The sequence below is a fragment of the Primulina huaijiensis genome, chromosome 5, assembly GCF_012295235.1.
Source record: "Primulina huaijiensis isolate GDHJ02 chromosome 5, ASM1229523v2, whole genome shotgun sequence".
NCBI lineage: Eukaryota > Viridiplantae > Streptophyta > Magnoliopsida > Lamiales > Gesneriaceae > Primulina > Primulina huaijiensis.
In genome coordinates this window covers 290447-307875 of record NC_133310.1, presented here as the reverse complement: position 1 = coordinate 307875, position 17429 = coordinate 290447, and the positions used below count along the sequence as shown (strand labels likewise).

Here is a 17429-nt window from a genome sequence, read left to right as displayed (position 1 = left end):
AAAAAAAAAAAAAAAAAAAAAAACAAGAAGAAGTTATTCTATACAGAGAGAGGCCCGCAAGTGATTATTATTTAAATATGGATCTAATTAATTAGTTGAACTTGACGAGTTTGCTGGATTTCGCCGATGGAATCTGAAATTTGACACTTTTCCTCAGCAAGTGCTGTTAAATTAAATATAAGAACAATTACGATCTTACGATATTCTCTATTACGACGTTGAAGGATTGTTTTATTTTTTTAAAAATAAAAGAGCCATATTTTAATCTATATATATATATTGCCGGCTGAAGCCGTTAAGTGTGTGTGTATATACAAAGTTCCAGGAACTTTCATAGAAAATACAGCTAGGCTGGCCTTTCCCCACTCCGGCTTGGTTGTACCGAAAAGTCAACAATAAAAAGGCGAGANTTGGATTTTATTAAATCCGATCGTCAGTCTTGCCGGAAATCATGGGAACTCATGTTTCTGATGATCAGATAAATGCTTACTCCAAACCACCTGTAAGTTTCCGATCTTCTATCTCATCTCTCTCATCAGATCAAGCTGTCTTATTGGTTTTCTATGATTTTTATGTTAATCTCCTCAAACCAAGTCAAGAATTGTTGGTCCATAATCAAATTATGTACATATACTTTTTATGTGGATCTCATATGATTGTTATGTTCTACTACGTACTATACACACAAGTTAATAATTTATGCGTTGATTTGTTGGACCAACTGAAAAATACACCTCCGCTTTAATGCATTTTGGTCACCAGTTCTTGGGAAAATTTCTATGGTAATAAAGTTAATTAAATGTATTTTATTTTTTTAGTTGGGGCTCGAACATCATGAGATCTCGTCTCAAGTACTTGGTATCAGAGATCCTTGGAAGTTAATATAGAAATTCGACACATTATCTTAACATTTAAATTATCATATGTTATATTTTATTTGAGAGATTTTTTTTTGTAAAAATCTGAGATTAAGTTGATTTTTCAACTTAATACCCATCAAAGTACAGCTAGCTGTTCCAACTGAATATTTATTAAGATGGACCGACCATCTTGTTAACCATTTTTTCGAACTTGGTGGACGATGACTTCTCGAAAACCGAGAACCGGTTCATCGACTTTGAGTTTTCTTATAATTTATCTATTATCTACCTCGAAGCAATCAATTAGGTGGCGAGTGATACGATTATTGTAACTATTTTTTGTCCTCGAATACGATTATTGTCGGTATACGGTTCAAGAAATGGACCTACAGCGCTGATGGAGTAAACGAGCTCGATTCTTTTTAATTCTTCCTATCAATATTTTTTATAGGTTTTTGTTTAGTAGGGATCGAGGATTTGGTTGCGTTAAACCTGGTGATTGACTCATGACATCCGTGAGTCCGGTCATGAAAATATTAAAACTAAACGAGATGGACCTCACACGGACAAGAAAATCCTCTTTCCACAACTTTTGGAGATACGTGCTGCTACTTCGTTCTCAAATATTCCAATCAAACTGTTCACAAAAGTTGCCCCATCAATTATCTTTATTGCCCATTTCGTCATCTAATTTTGCTTTTTGACATTTTAGCCAAACTCATACTGGCCGGCCGAATCCTTTTTGTCATCTGGTAAAAGTTTTTGGCAGGACTTCAAATTTTATGTTCGATAGTTTTAATATGGGAAAAATCGATTTCCTCGAGTAAATATACGAATTGGGAACTATGGTTACAAATTAATTACAAGGCATTTAAAGTTTGATGGATTTGTACATTTTTTTTCATGGGCTAGAGGACTCCTCCGAGTGCCAAGAAGATGCTCCCTCTACAGTTGCTCATATTTGATTCACTAAAATGACATACAAATATAACATAAATTAAAATCAAATTAGTATGGATTTTTTCCTATGACACATGTAAATTATGTAAAAGGTGGATAACCGGACAGCGGAAGAGAAGGCAATCGACGCCTGGCTGCCAATCACTTCTTCAAGAAATGCAAAATGGTGGTATTCTGCTTTCCACAATGTTACAGCTATGGTTGGAGCTGGAGTCCTCAGTCTCCCTTATGCCATGTCTCAGCTAGGATGGTATATTTTCAAGTCGATATTTGTCATTGACATCACAATGAATTACTGATCTTTTCCTGGAATTTTCAGGGGTCCTGGAGTCGCAGTTATGGTCATATCTTGGATCATCACTCTTTACACACTGTGGCAAATGGTCGAAATGCATGAAATGGTGCCTGGAAAACGTTTTGACAGATACCACGAGCTTGGGCAGCATGCTTTCGGCGAAAAGCTTGGCCTGTGGATTGTGGTGCCTCAGCAGTTAGTTGTTGAAGTTGGAGTGGATATAGTTTACATGGTTACCGGAGGCAAATCTCTCAAGAAATTCCATGATTTAGTAAAATGCCAAGATAAATGCAAAGACATTAAACTTACCTATTTTATAATGATCTTTGCTTCTGTCCACTTCGTACTCTCCCATCTTCCCAACTTCAACTCCATCTCAGGTGTGTCCCTTGCAGCAGCAGTCATGTCCTTGAGGTACATAAAAACGCGCACATATATATAGAATTCTTGTTCACCACATTTCAGGAAAATCTTATAATGCTTATTTTCGTGCTTCAAAGTTACTCTACAATAGCATGGGGAGCCTCAGTGGACAAGGGAGTAAAATCTGATGTGCAATATGGATATAGATCTTCAACTACAGCTGGTACCGTTTTTGGCTTCTTTGGTGCACTGGGGGACGTGGCTTTCGCCTATGCTGGTCATAACGTGGTGTTGGAAATTCAAGCCACTATTCCTTCAACACCAGAAAAGCCCTCGAAGATACCGATGTGGAGGGGAGTTATTGTTGCCTACATTGTGGTTGCCCTTTGTTACTTCCCGGTCGCTTTTATAGGATTTTGGATGTTCGGGAACTCAGTAGACGACAATATTCTGATCACCTTAAACAAACCTGTTTGGCTTATTGCCATGGCTAACATGTTTGTTGTGGTTCATGTTATTGGAAGCTATCAGGTGAGAACGAATTTCTATTCTCTGTGTTCGACCTTGTTGAGCCATACAATGAAACATGTTCTGATTGATTTGGATGAATGCAGATCTATGCCATGCCAGTTTTTGACATGATAGAAACCGTGCTTGTAAAGAAACTAAGGTTGAAGCCTACTTGGTATCTGCGGTTTATTTCAAGAAACACTTACGTTGGTAAGTGAACTTCTTTACACTTCTTCCGGATACTTGCCTAGTATTCAACATATAAAGTTGCTAGCTTTGATGAATGTTCTGTCTGATTCCAGCATTTACTATGTTTGTTGGCATGACCTTCCCTTTCTTTGGCGGGCTTCTCGGATTTTTTGGAGGATTTGCTTTCGCGCCAACCACATACTTTGTAAGCAGATTTTGACCGCAGTTGCATGAAGTGAAGTTTTATCTGTGTATCTTTTGAAAGAATGGGTAACACTCGCACTTTTTTTTCAGCTTCCTTGCATCATGTGGCTTGCCATCTATAAACCAAGAAAATTCAGCTTATCTTGGTTCAGTAATTGGGTAAGATGAATAAAAGGGTCCGTGTTATATTGTTTATTTGTTGGGACTAGTTAGCAAGCTAATTGTTTTTTTTTTCTTTTGATTTATGATGGGTAAATTTCAGATTTGCATCATTCTTGGGGTTCTTTTGATGGTTATAGCACCTATTGGAGGGCTAAGGCAGATTATAGTGCAGGCAAAGACTTATAGTTTCTACTCATAAGCATCTCTCCCTGCAGAGATCAAGAAAAATTGTCCTAGTTTTCTTGTAAGAAGACGACGGAAGGGTGTCTGCGGTTTTCGATTACGGTTGGTTAGCGAGCTTGTATTGACTATCCATTAAAGGGATTCTCCGTTGGTTTACAGGAAGTGAATTCAGGCTAAGAAACCAGACAAGGAAGCCTTTTGCCTACAATTCAATGTTTCAACATTTCTGTTTGCAGTTCATAATCTGTGTGTAAACATGCATGTTCAGTACTACGTTGTATTTGTGTTTTGTAATCCGCGACCCCTTGGTTAATAAAAAAAACAACCGCGCACATTAAAAATAAAATTAATAAAAGACAAGGAAATATAAGAAAAACAATATCAATGTTTTTTATTTTATTGAAGTGAATATATATGGACACGGCATGAAGTACATAATCCCAAAATAGTGGAAACAGAAGATACCAAGTGGAATTCACAATCAAGGAATCAATGCAAAGCAATTAACGACACAAACATTCGCTTCTTTCTTACAAGAGAGATTGGTTTATGCTTCAAGCCGCAGGGACGGAGCGTGGAGATTAAAATAAATATTTTAGAAAATTTATAAATAATTATTTGTATCAAGTTTATATAATTAAATCTACAAAAGTATATCATTTTACAAAGTAATTAGGGTTGATCACGATGTGATTTTGCGTTTTTTTCTGTTAGTGTTTTAAAAAAATATTTGTGATTTTATATATGGTTTTGGATATAACGTTTTGAGTGGTTTCGGATGATTTGTAGATTTTGACAAATGATTGAGTAAAATGCAAAATATTAGATCATATATTCAAATTAATTAAAAAATAATAACAATATAGTGTCTTCAAATATAAAAATGACTCAAATCATACAAAAATAAAAATAGATAAAACAATAATGATGATTCAAAGTCAAGTTAGTAAATTCTAATACGATTGAGTATAACAAGACACTTACAATAAAAATGACATTTGCCAAATTTAATAAATATTTTTATTTTTGACATTAGATGTTGCATCGTTGCTCATGATTTCTCTATTTTCAGACTAATTTGAAGAATATTTGAGAGGATGATGTGATTTTTATTTAGAAAGAAGAATTTTGAATGAGAGTTGAGAAAGAGTGAATGATTTTTTTTTTCTTGAGTGTCTTATACAAATTATTATAACTCTATGTCAAATACTATGATAAGCGCTTTAGGCGGAATAGTTTTGTGTAGTTTTTGGCACAAAAAAAAAAAAACTACACTATATATATGATGCAATATATGATTATTATTTTTAATCGCAGTTCTTAGAAAAAAAAAAGAAAAAGAAAAAATACTACGTTAAAATTCGGTTTAAGCGGTTAATAAAAAACTTTTTGATCGCCCCTATCTCGATTGAATAAACCCTTAATAAAGATTTGTTTATAACTTTAAATCCATTCGTATCATAAAAATAAAATAACTTTTTAAAACAGTTTATGGTTAATATTATTATCTTTAAAACTATAATATCAATGTGGGGCTTCAATTTTTTTAATAAATTGCTGAAGAAGAGAATGGACTTGTTGTTTTATGTCAACTTAATGTTGTTTGCAGGGGCCGGCCAAAATTGTTTTGAAGTCCCTTCCAACAATACGAAAGACCAAGCTTTTCTGTTGAATCTTTATCTAGCTCCGGTATGATTCAGTTACATGTGTGGCTGCAAATGCTACAGAGCTTTTCTGTTGAATCTTTGGACAACACTTGAATATTCTATCCTATCATATTGACCTTTTTTAAAGTATGTTTTATTACAAACAACAAAGACTAATATAGATCATTATTAAAATGCTGATTTATAAACAAACAAACGAACACCTAAAAATGAACATCAAATGTGCTCAACCTCTCACTAAAAACTTCTACTGTGACATAATGAAACATTTGAAACAAAAATTAAAAGTTAAAAAGATGATCAATCACAGACACCTTCTTCAATTTCATGCTTACTGGTAGAACTTGTAAGTTTTGGCCTTTATTATGATTTGCCTGAGCCCTCCCACGGGTGCCACAACGGTCAAAATAACTCCAAAACTTATGCAAAACTGAGATTTCAACACCACCAAAGCCAAAGAGCTCATTAGAATTTTTGCTTCTGAGGAAGGAAAAAGATCAATATTCTTGAAACTGCACATACCCAATTCGTGAACCAAGAAAGGCTAAATCTCCTCGGTTTTTTTACTACAATCCATATGATGCAAGGAAGCTGCAGAGTTCACCAATTTTATATGTTGCACATATATTTAAGCGTTGCGGAACGAATACAGTTCTAATTGCTTACATAGTACGTAGTTGGCGCGAGAGCGAATCCTCCGAAAAATCCAAGAAGGCCGTTAAAGAAAGGGAAGGTTATCGCCATAAACATAGTAAAAGCTGGAAAACAGCCAGCGGCATATATTTAATGAATATGAATTAAACATGACACACAAGTAGTCACAACTGAAGTAACTAGAAGACATAGTTACTTACCAACGTAAGTATTCCTTGAAATAAAACGTAGATACCAACTTTTCCTGAACTTTAGTTTCTTTACTAGTCCAGTCTCAATAAAGTCATATACTGGAAGAGCATAGACCTGAATATAAATTTGTATTTACGATACTCTTCGATGGTGTCAAGAAAATGAGTGTAGAAGTGAAAAAGATCTGACCGAAATTTGCTATAATTACCTGATATGACCCGATAAGATGAACTACGACAAACATGTTGGCCATGGCAATAAGCCATTTCGGTTTCTGTAGTGTAATGAGAATATTTTCTTCCATGCTATTGCCAAATGCCCAGTATCCAATCATTCCAACTGGGATGTAGCAAATGGCAACAACTATATAGGCAACGATTACGCCCCTCAACATAGGTACCTTCGAAGGCTTATCTTGGGTAGAAGGCATAGAAGCTTGAATCTCCATCACTACATTGTGACCGCTATATGCAAAAGCCACGGTTCCTAAAGAACTAAAGAAGTTAAAAACTCTACCAACGGCTGTATGAGATCTGTATCCATATTGCACATTAGGTTGCACGCCCTTGTGGACAGAGGCTCCCCATGCTATTGTAGAGTAACTTCAAAAGGTAAGACATTCGTTAACAAGGTATTTTGAAACTTATAAGCTGAATGCAAAAATGGATGAGTTAAAATTCCTGAAAATTTACATTGGATTCTAGAATTGTAGCAAAATTTCATCAAGTTACTATGCAAGAAATAAGAACTTACCTAACGGACATGACAGCTGCTGCCAAAGATATGCCAGAGATTGAGTTAAAACTGGGGAGTTGGGAGAGTGCGAAGTGAGCAGAGGCGAAGATCATGATAAAATAGGAAAGCTTGATATCCTTGCAAGGTTCGTGGCAGAGTAACTCATGGAATTTCTTTAGGGATTGACCCCCTGTAACCATATATACAATGTCTACTCCAACTTGGACAACTAACTGCATGGGAATGACTATCCAAAGGCCAAGCTTTTCTCCAAAAGCATGCTGTCCAAGCTCGTGATACCTGTCGAAACGTTTCCCGCGATCCGTTTCATGCATTTCAACCATTTGCCATAAGGAGTACAGAGTGACAATCCAAGATAAGACCAGTACAGTTATTCCAGGCCCCCTGAAAAATTGGCCGCCCAATTAAGGGATATGAGGAAATTCTTTCTTGTTCTCGGCAGTCGGTACACTAAAGGATTGGATTCAAAGAACCACAAGTTTACGATGGTAATTTGAAAGGAATACTGTGTTCTTACATACCATCCTAGTTCGGACATGGCGTAAGGGAGGCCAAGAACTCCAGCTCCAACTATAGCCGTGATATTGTGAAAAGCTGAGTACCACCATTTTGCAGTTCTTGCAGAAGGGATTGGAAGCCAATCGTCGATTGCCTTCTGCTTTGCATCTCGATCATTCTCCTACATTTCGTAATATTTGTGTACGAAATCAAATTTACCAAAGGTGAATTCTTCAAGGAGAATCGAAAAGAAAAACACTAGGTAAAGAAAAATGATTAATTCAACATGCAGAGCACTCCAACATATCTGGCAAAACCAGAAGTACTGATGCAAAATTGAGAGAATATTCAGATTTAAGGACAAAGAAGTTTTAAAGGGTTGGTCTCCAAGAAATTTCTATAGTCGGCAAGAAAGAGATTTGGTAAAACAAATTTAAGAACCATTTCCACAAACATGTATAGACAAACAAAAGAGACTCACATCTTCATAATAGGAGTTGTCTTCATTAACGGGAACAATGGAATCCATTTGATTTTTTTAGCTTCTGCGATGCTTGCAGAATTAAGGAAAAAGGAAACTGAACTCAGGAGTTCAATGAAAATACTCAGAAATTTGTCAAAAGTTCAGATGGGAATCAAAATGCTAGTCTTAAAATGAAGGGGTTGACTTCTCCTGACAAATAAATGATCGACGAGTGATTAACTTCACAAGTTGCTACTGAATTCTAATAAGATATCTCCATCAAAAGATTCCTGGGCTGTGACATCAATTGAATTAACAATTGTTGAAGAAGTACAACATTTACCACGACTTAAAAGGTTGACTTTACACTCGTTTGTTTGTCAGACTCCTATCATCATATTTGCTGGACGTGAGACAGATGAATCATGTCTGTTCTATAAAATTGTTCGAACGAAAGAATTATATATCCGAAATTGATGGGAGATTCAAATCAAGATAATAACACTATAAAATATAACTGAGAAAAATTGGAAAAAAAAATGAAAGAACCATCATTGTAAACCTAAGCATCATTAGATAATTTTTTTCGAGAACGTACTGATAACGTTACGCTAAAGAAAATGAGTGTAAAATTAAGATCAAAGTTATGATATTGAATTATTTTTGTGCATTTATTACTCATTGAAACTCGTGTTTATTTTCTTGCTTTAAAGTTCATTTGGGCATACTTATTTTGCTTTAAACTGATCCGCGTGAGATTTGTTTTATATATTATTTCGTGCCTATGTCTAAATTATTATATATATTTATATTTTTTTTGGCCCCCTCGACCTATTTTCCTGGTTGCGTCCCCGGCTAAGTACACAGTTTTACATTTGTTTTTCTTTAAATAGTTGAGACTCGCTCTGTGTAATGAACTCCAACTCCGGTCAATGACAGTCTGGAAACAAAACTAGTGTTAACAGAAAATTATTACAACATGTCTGGAACACGAGACCGAGACCTTCTTCCAACAAAGGGAGGCTGAGGCCAACAGGTCCATACCCAATAATCAAATAAAAAAATATATGTATTACACAAATGGTAAACTTAATCCAAGAAAGAAACTTTGTTTTCCTAGGACTCCTTCAGCTCAGGCTTACTCGTAGAACTTGTAATATTTAGCCTTCATTATGATTTCCCTGAGCCCTCCCATGGGTGCCACAACCGTCAAAACAACTCCAAACATAATGCAAAACTGAGATTTCAACCACAAAAGTTATTAAAATGTCTGCATCTGGGGGAGAAAAAAACACGATTCTTGAAAATGTACGTACCCAATTCGCGAACCAAGAAAGGGTAAGTTTCCTCGGTTTTTTCAATACAAGCCATATGATGCAAGGAAGCTGTAAGTGCTTGTAATTAGCGCGGCATAATGAATACAGATGCAAGAAACTCAGTAATAATTGCTTACATAGTATGTAGTTGGTGCTAGAGCAAATCCTCCAAAAAATCCAAGAAGGCCGTTAAAGAAAGGGAAGGTTATCGCCATAAACATAGTAAACGCTGGAAAACAACGGCATACGTTTAACAAACTCGAATCAAACCTGAAACACAAGTACTAACAACTGAAGTAACAACAACACATACTTACATACCAACATAAGTGTTCCTTGAAACAAAACGCAGATACCAACTTCGCCTGAAATTCAGTTTCTTTACTAGTCCAGTTTCAATAAAGTCGTATACTGGCATAGCATAAATCTGCATGCAAATAGTGTGTGCCTATGATACTCTGCAATGGGGATGAAGACATCGAGTATAGACATGAAAAAAAATCTGACAAATTCGTTACAATCACCTGATATGTCCCGATAAGATGAACAACAACAAACATGTTAGCCATGGCGATAAGCCATTTAGGTTTCTGTAGCGTAATGAGAATATTCTCTTGCACTGTATTGCCAAAAATCCAGTATCCAATTATTCCAACTGGGAAGTAGCATATGGCGACGACTGTATAGGCAACTATTACGCCCCTCCACATAGGTACCTTTGAAGGCTTATCTCGGGTAGAAGGCATAGAAGCTTGAATCTCCATCACTACATTGTGACCACTATATGCAAATGCTACGGTTCCTAAAGAACTAAAGAAGTTGAAAACTGTACCGACAGTTGTATCAGATTTGTAGCCGTATTGAACATCAGGTTGCACGCCCTTGTGGATCGAGGCTCCCCAAGCTATTGCAGAGTAACTTCACAAAATAAGACAGCGGTTACCAAAATAATTTAAAACTTTAAGCTAACAGCAAAAAGGGACCCAGCTATATTATTAATGGATTGACTTAAATTCTTGAAAATTTAACATAGGATTCTAGAATTGTAGTGAATTTTCATCGAACTACTAAACAAGAAACTACACACATACCAAACGGACATGATAGCCGCTGCCAAAGATACGCCAGATATTGAGTTGAAATCAGGGAGTTGGGAGAGTGCGAAGTGAGCAGAGGCGAAGATCATGATAAAATAGGAAAGCTTGATATTCTTGCAAGGTGCATGGCAGAGTAACTGATGGACTTTCTTGAGGGATTGACCTCCTGTAACCATATATACTATGTCTATTGCAACTTGGACAACTAACTGCATGGGAATGACGATCCAAAGTCCAAGCTTTTCACCAAAAGCATGCTGTCCAAGCTCATGATACCTGTCAAAACGTTTCCCGCGATCCGTTTCATGCATTTCAACCATTTGCCATAAAGAGTATAGAGTGACAATCCAAGATAAGACCAGTACTGTTACTCCAGGACCCCTGAAAAAATGCAGCACAATAAAGGGATAAGAGGATATGCTCTCTTGTTCTCGGTACACTAAGGATTGGATTAAAAGAAGCATAAAGTTTACTGTAGTAATTTGAAGGGGATACTTATTCTTTCATACCATCCTAGTTGGGACATGGCGTAAGGGAGGCCAAGAACTCCAGCTCCAATTATAGCTGTGATATTGTGGAAAGCTGAGGACCACCATTTTGCAGTTCTTGCAGAAGGAATAGGAAGCCAATCGTCGATCGCCCTCTGTTCCGCGGATCGATCATCCTCCTACATTAAGTAATCTGTGTGTAAGACCTCAAATTTTCCGAGTAGCTAATTAATCAAGGAGAGTTAAAACAAGGAATACTTAAAAACAAATTATTGATTCAACATGCAGCACGCTCGCAACAAATCGGCAGATAAATAGAAAACTCAGATTCAAAACAGACCGACAACAGAATATTACATCTTCGAAATAGAAGTTATCTTCATTGATGGGAACTACGGCATCCATTTGATTCTTAGCTTCTGCAATGAATTTTCAGCCTGGGAGAAAAAAAAAGTGCTCGACGAAAAATCTCAAAGTTTGACTTCTATAAGAGAGCATGGACAAGATGATTACTGGCACGGCCGCGGGGAGAAAATGTGCGATGTATGGGTTGTATTTTCCAAGAAAATTCATGGGACGTTCTTGCTAGCGTATACCCACAGCCGAGTTAACTAGGTGGACTGATTCCAATTAAACTATTATTTACGATGACTTCAAAAGTTGACTACAGAGACCACTTTTTTGGTCCTTCCCGTATTCCCAAAAATTAAAAAAAATAAAAAAAAAAATGTACGCGGAAGCGAGAAACTAAGGATATTAGGTTTTTAATCTTATAAAATAAAATATAATGAAACGCTAACGCCATCTATAATGACACGATTATCTTTTTCCCTCATGCTTTTTTATAATAATTTAATAATATTTTATGCGAGATCATGGGATTAACAAGAAAAGATAAATTGTTGATGTTTTCTGAAAACTCTGAAGCAAATAAAAGGGCTACACAAATTTGAGGAAATATTCGAATTGAGAAGATGCATGGGATTGTTGGAGTATTAAGTCCAAGATCAAGAGTTTTTCTTTTATTTCTTTTAATTAATGTTTTGGGTCGAAATTGTGTTGTAAGTTATTTCATGAGTTCAATCGGATTCTAATAGCTTTTGTCAGAGTATTTATGTAATTCACGTTTTTATTTTAGTGGATTATTTAAAAGTGGATCGAGCTCGTTATAGTTCGGGTAAAAGCCAATGTTTATAATATATATGTGTGATGAAAATGCATTTGAAACGCATTTGCTAGCCAAAAGAGCGTTTGATTTTCCTTTGAAAACATGCCCTAGATAGATGATTCCATTCCCCCGATCCCTTTTGTAAATTATGATATCCAAATTTTATGAAAGCCTCAATCACGTCATAACACGGTGAAATGTGGGCAAGACACAACATACTAATGGCTCTCTATGTTTATCATGGAATTACACCATTCGACAAAAAAACAAGAAAGTTTCCATGCAAGTAGCATTCATCGTCCGATGCAAAACTCCAAAGAATGAGCATCATCTTATACATTATTACGTAAGGAACCACGAGTTAATAAGGATTTACCCTTTTATTCTCCGGCACTACTTTGCAATCTGGTTTACCACAGAAGATGAAACTAGCACGTGACAAAGCATTATTATTCGCTGATCTCAGATTCTCAAGGCAAAATGGACTAAGAAGAGTCTAGTTGACAACATCAAGAACCAGCTTTCGAGATTTGAGGACGGACCACTTCAACCGCCTGTAGTAACCAGCTTGAAGAAGTGCAAGCGATAGAACAAATATCCATTTGAATCCCATCTGCAATGGTAATATACCAACGTTCGGCGCGCAAAATGAAAAGAAAATAGAAAACCTTATGTTATGTTTCGAATGAAGGATTTTTCAAATTCTCGATTTCCATCATATATAAGGGAGGGCGCGCTTTAGAATTCAATGAATTTGAAATTTCTTTTATTTTACTTAATGTTTTAAATTACATCAAATCCAAACCACTTCATTCAAACATAACCTTAGGTTTGACATATGAGTGATCACCTACCAGTTTTCTCTCTTCCATTTCAGGCTCCGCGGCCCAGGATAAAAATGTCACAACATCTTTTCCCATCTACAAAGACAGGTAGAAGATAACTCAGATCATAACTATAGGCAATGCGTCCTAAAAATTGACGTGTGTACAAAGTAAAAAATGAAGAATCAACTAGTGAACTCACCTGAGCTTCTGTTGCAGGGGTACCATCTTCATACTCCACAGCACCATCATTAAGCATTTTAGGCATAGCGATAGCTCCCCCAGGGAAGTAAGGATTATAATGCAGTCCTTCACGAATCTAAAAGAGGAAAATATAACAACTTCGAATATCAACAAAAAAGATGCAATCTAGAATTAAAAGGAAAAAAAAGCAGAAGAAAGGCGACACTGATAGAAAGGAAATCATCTGCAAATTTAGCTCACAACTGCACGCTTAGTTCAGGGATCAGATCAAGGCACGTACAAATCGAAACCCAGAAGAACTGAATATCGAAAAAATAGTGAAATTTTGAGAGAAACAATGCTCAAAACATAAATGACTGTCCAACTTCAAACTCTCTGCTGACTAAAGTGACATGTCCCACCCACTTGACCACAAGCAACCACATCAATATTGAAGTCTTATATCCATTGGTCCAACTCTCGGTTGTGAAATAATCAAGTATCAGTGCTTTAGGATGAAATGATTTGAAGCTATGAATTTCAAATTCATGAATCTAAATCCATTTAATTGCTTTGTTAAATAAATGTTGGGTAGATTACAAATTCATCCCTTGTTAATCAATGTAGATGCATTGGTGATTATGAAGGATTTGACTTCATTCCAAATCTCTCCCCAAATCAAATCTTCTCGTCTAAGCACAAACCTTAGAGAATATCGGCCAAGAGGCAATCCTGATGCATAATCGAAAGAGTAAGACTTACTGAAACACCAGCAGGAGGATCACGATACCCGGTAAGAAGTGCAAAGGCATAATTTTGACCATCGTGACGAGCCTAATAATTCAAAGGTTGTAAGTTAGCTGAGAGAGATGGTAAAAAGGAATTTTGAGTAAAATATTGGAAGTCAGAGGCGGGAAATACTTTGGTAATTAGACTTAAATCTGGAGGATAGGCCCCTCCATTAGCAAACCTAGCTGCTTGTTCATTTGCATATGGCTGAGGAAAACGATCGCTGAGTTTTCCAGGACGAGTAAACATCTCTCCCTCATCATTAGGTCCATCCACTACCTCAATTTCAGCTGCCATGGACTTAGTTTCCTCCTCTGTATAAGCCACACCGACCAAGTCACGATATGATATTAATGACATGGAATGGCAGGAAGCACAGACTTGTTGATAAACCTGGTGACCACGACGAATCCTGTTTAAAATTGATCAACAATTGAGAACAAGATGTGAAGGAGAACTTTAGAGCTCATTCATTCAAGATAAATAATTCAAGCAATTCTTCAATATAACCTGAAAAGCAATACTGAATGTACTTGGAAAGGGAAAATCCGGACAATGAATCATCAAAGAAGAATACATATTTCCTGGAGACAAATATCTCAAAATGATTTCAGAATCTTGTAATATAAAAATATCGATGCACAACTTCCCAATGCCAAGACAGAATAGACTATTACATGGAAAATTACAGATAATACAGCTGATGAAGATATTTTCATGATTATAAAAGTATTTAATACCTAGTAGTCTACGAAGAGCGGCATAAGATAAACAACACATGAAACATATTAGATAAGTGAATAGAACTTAATCCACGACAATTACTCCTGACAAAGCTGCAATTGAGTGGAACCTTACGACAAAGCTTAATATGGCTCTGAAGATTGATTAGCCTTTAGATGATACTACTAAGCTAACAGAAGCAGATGAAGCATCGGCATATTAAAGAACACATTTAGAAGATATTAGTGAGCTAATGATGAACTCACGAGGCATGGTCATATGAACTCAGGATGCCCTTATGGGGCCAGGGATAGTTAGGGGGTTCCAAACCGTGCCCAGCCTCGTCACAACTCACAAGATGACATTGTCACAAAACTTAACAGCCCTGATACACCTGCTCCAAAGAGGGCGACAGCTCTCAAGTACTTTGAGGTAGCGGATCCAATTTCTTCATGCACTTTCTTGGAAATAAGAGATGATAAAACAGGAGATGGCTGAAAGAGGAAACAATTAAATCAGTGGTAGTTAAATATTTTCTTCCTCGGAAAAATTTTTTTTAGCGATTCCAATGCTTCAAGTTTTGGTCAATAAGCAAACCACGTGATGCTTTTTCATTCACACATTACAAAAGCAGAAACTCATTACTAACCTAACTCATTTACTCAACTGGAAAAATAGCAAAATGATATTCTGGAGATTAACAGGTACAAGACTAAAATGCTACTCTTTAGTGGGGATCACAATAATAAAAAACTTCTAATATGCTCCCATTCCACGTTTTATCTAGACGCACAAAGTTTACAAAGCAGAAACTCAATCATTATTAATCACATGGAAGATCAAAGAAAAATTCAAAAAGAACTAAAAGAATAGAACCTTTATAGTAGCTTGTGACTGAAGTCTCTCACTCAGCAACCGATAAAGCGCACTACCTCCAAACATCTTAAATCAGCACTCTGTTTATAGAGAAATGACCAACAAGGGTAAAAAATCAAATACAAGATAAACAAACTCCAACTAAGAGTGGAAGAATAATCTCTCTCATCGACAGCAACTGAACATTCAAGAACCATTACACAAAGGAAGGGAAAGCATTACTTTTGCAATTACATATTACGGAAAATGAGCAGCATCTTAGCCCATATCAAACTTGAATAGCAGATACAAACAGTAAGCAGTCATCAACCAAAATCCACAATTCACGTTTATAAAATCAACAATAAATCGGAAATATCTAACTGTTTCAGATGTAATATCCACTTTTTAAAAAAAATCAGAGATATGTTTTTGTGACAGCACCCTCAAGTATTTCATAAATTCTCAGTTGAGACCAAAAAATTGACAGAGGATACTGTTAGTTAAATACATGTAATAAGTATCCTATCTAAGTACATGATGATAATTCTCTGCCTTCACAAATATTGCAGGTCAATTTTCAAACTGGGGCCCATCTTTACTATTAAAAAAATTCAAGCCTTCACCTTTCTTGATTCACTTAGCTGAAGCCTGACATAGTATATGTACTAGACCAAGTGATATTTAAATCAACTCTTCTTCTCATATTTGAAAAGCAAGTGCGTTGAAAGAAATCTTTTTGAAAAAATTAGATGAAAGATTACAAATTATAGCCACTTAAACCTAATTCAGAAGGTGATGATCCTCTTGATTATCACAAGGACAAAGCAAGGACATTTGCAATGACTTTCTACAATGATATCATTGATTGGGTGATGTTGTAGAAGCTGGGTTACAGAATGAATCCTAACGTATCCAACTTCCAGCTTTCCTGGACTCTTCTTGCATTTAAACCAAATAAACGTTCCAAATGCTTGCATTCATTGCATGTGGAACTAATTCAAAGGACTGCAGGCTTGTTGACGAGTACTGAAAGGTTACTATAGAATCAAGATCTAATTTCTGGTGAATTCAATAAGTTTTTGAGTCCCATGATGCAACCTTTTTTAGCAACACGGTTATTTAAGCAAAACATGGAAAGATTGGTGACTCTAATCATTGGTTTCCGGATCTAGCCTCAGTTTCTACTGTTCTTATTCAGAAACCCTTGCAATCTTATTCGGTATTCCTACCTCCTTTCAAACGCAAAACTAGAAAGAAATTGTCAGGAAGATCACAATGAATTGACACTCTTAAGTTCTGATTCTCTCTTGCTATCAGTTAAGGCACTGCCTGACCTCATAGTCATTGTAGACCGACTTCGGGTTAAATAGAAAGAGGAACCATCTGGTTCCCTGCCTACTGGAGACCCATGCAAAATCCATTTACAACGAGGGGCAGCAACTACTTTGCAGCAGTAGTACCTCAAAGCAAAAAATTAATCCCATCGACACCATTCCGCGTTGGTTTTCACGAACAGCGAAAACAGTAAGAGTCATCTGACATCATGTAAATTGTATAATAACAAATACATAACATCCCACAAATTATAGTGTCTACCTAGCTAAGAGCAATCCTTCCCTACAAGATGCAGCATTTCTTTTACGCAGAAACACGGAGTCTTCATTAATCAGCTCGAATTGGAATTGTTAAAAACACAAATCCAGCGCAAGATTTTTCATGTGTCCGAAAACATTTCCATAACTTCCTATGAGCTGGAAAAAAAAAACCACAATTTCCAACAAGAACGACACTCATCAAGAACAAAATACAAAGACGATTACGTTTGTACAAACTCACACGGATCCAAAGGAGTAGTAAACTAACTGTAAATAACGGAAAAACCTGTGGACGGAGAGCGGGCGAGAGTAGGGAGATCAATGAATAAATGGGAATGGGACCAGTCCACAGAGATTTACAAACGTTTTTTCTGCGTTTGGAGAACACTGTTCAGCTCTACCGTTGGAACGGGCTGGGTAGGTTTAGACAAC

The 17429-nt window shown here is 36.3% G+C and overlaps 2 protein-coding genes and 1 pseudogene across 4 annotated transcripts; 1 reads left to right on the top strand and 2 right to left on the bottom strand.

Moving 5' to 3' along the window:
• Positions 1–408: 408 nt before the first annotated feature.
• On the top strand, positions 409–4105 carry LOC140976069 (lysine histidine transporter 1-like). The gene is made up of 8 exons (XM_073439942.1): positions 409–502; positions 1913–2070; positions 2140–2529; positions 2616–3009; positions 3093–3198; positions 3291–3382; positions 3472–3540; positions 3644–4105. The coding sequence occupies exons 1-8, from the start codon at positions 452–454 to the stop codon at positions 3740–3742; spliced, it is 1359 nt and encodes a 452-aa protein (XP_073296043.1). The 5' UTR covers positions 409–451; the 3' UTR covers positions 3743–4105.
• A 1379-nt stretch (positions 4106–5484) lies between these two features.
• LOC140976066 (lysine histidine transporter 2-like) lies at positions 5485–11442 on the bottom strand. Of its 3 annotated transcripts, XM_073439937.1 has the most exons (14): positions 11215–11442; positions 10879–11036; positions 10364–10750; positions 9797–10190; positions 9594–9699; positions 9410–9501; positions 9273–9341; positions 7517–7674; positions 6993–7379; positions 6448–6841; positions 6248–6353; positions 6060–6151; positions 5916–5984; positions 5498–5823 (listed from the first exon to the last, which is right to left on the bottom strand). In XM_073439937.1, exons 1-14 carry the CDS (start codon positions 11260–11262, stop codon positions 5725–5727), a joined length of 2559 nt encoding a protein of 852 aa, XP_073296038.1. In that variant the 5' UTR covers positions 11263–11442; the 3' UTR covers positions 5498–5724. The 3 variants fall into 3 exon arrangements, with proteins under 3 accessions (XP_073296040.1, XP_073296038.1, XP_073296039.1); XM_073439939.1 differs by lacking the exons at positions 9273–9341; positions 9410–9501; positions 9594–9699; ... (2 more) ...; positions 10879–11036; positions 11215–11442 and adding an exon at positions 7975–8263 and having other exon boundaries at positions 5485–5823; XM_073439938.1 differs by lacking the exons at positions 5498–5823; positions 5916–5984; positions 6060–6151; ... (2 more) ...; positions 6993–7379; positions 7517–7674 and adding an exon at positions 8898–9193.
• Positions 11443–12288: 846 nt separating this feature from the next.
• LOC140976067 (cytochrome c1-2, heme protein, mitochondrial-like) lies at positions 12289–17161 on the bottom strand (annotated as a pseudogene).
• Between the last annotated feature and the right edge of the window lie 268 nt (positions 17162–17429).

Excerpts from the sequence above, each read along its gene's own strand:
- LOC140976069 (XM_073439942.1), top strand. The coding sequence starts at position 452 with ATGGGAACTCATGTTTCTGATGATCAGATAAATGCTTACTCCAAACCA. Across the intron at positions 503-1,912 it reads ATGCTTACTCCAAACCACCT|GTGGATAACCGGACAGCGGA; the intron begins GTAAGTTTCCGA and ends ATTATGTAAAAG. Across the intron at positions 3,383-3,471 it reads TCGCGCCAACCACATACTTT|CTTCCTTGCATCATGTGGCT; the intron begins GTAAGCAGATTT and ends CTTTTTTTTCAG.
- LOC140976066 (XM_073439937.1), bottom strand. The coding sequence starts at position 11,262 with ATGGATGCCGTAGTTCCCATCAATGAAGATAACTTCTATTTCGAAGAT. Across the intron at positions 10,751-10,878 it reads GCCATGTCCCAACTAGGATG|GGGTCCTGGAGTAACAGTAC; the intron begins GTATGAAAGAAT and ends GCATTTTTTCAG. Across the intron at positions 6,354-6,447 it reads ATCTTATCGGGTCATATCAG|GTCTATGCTCTTCCAGTATA; the intron begins GTAATTATAGCA and ends ATTTATATTCAG.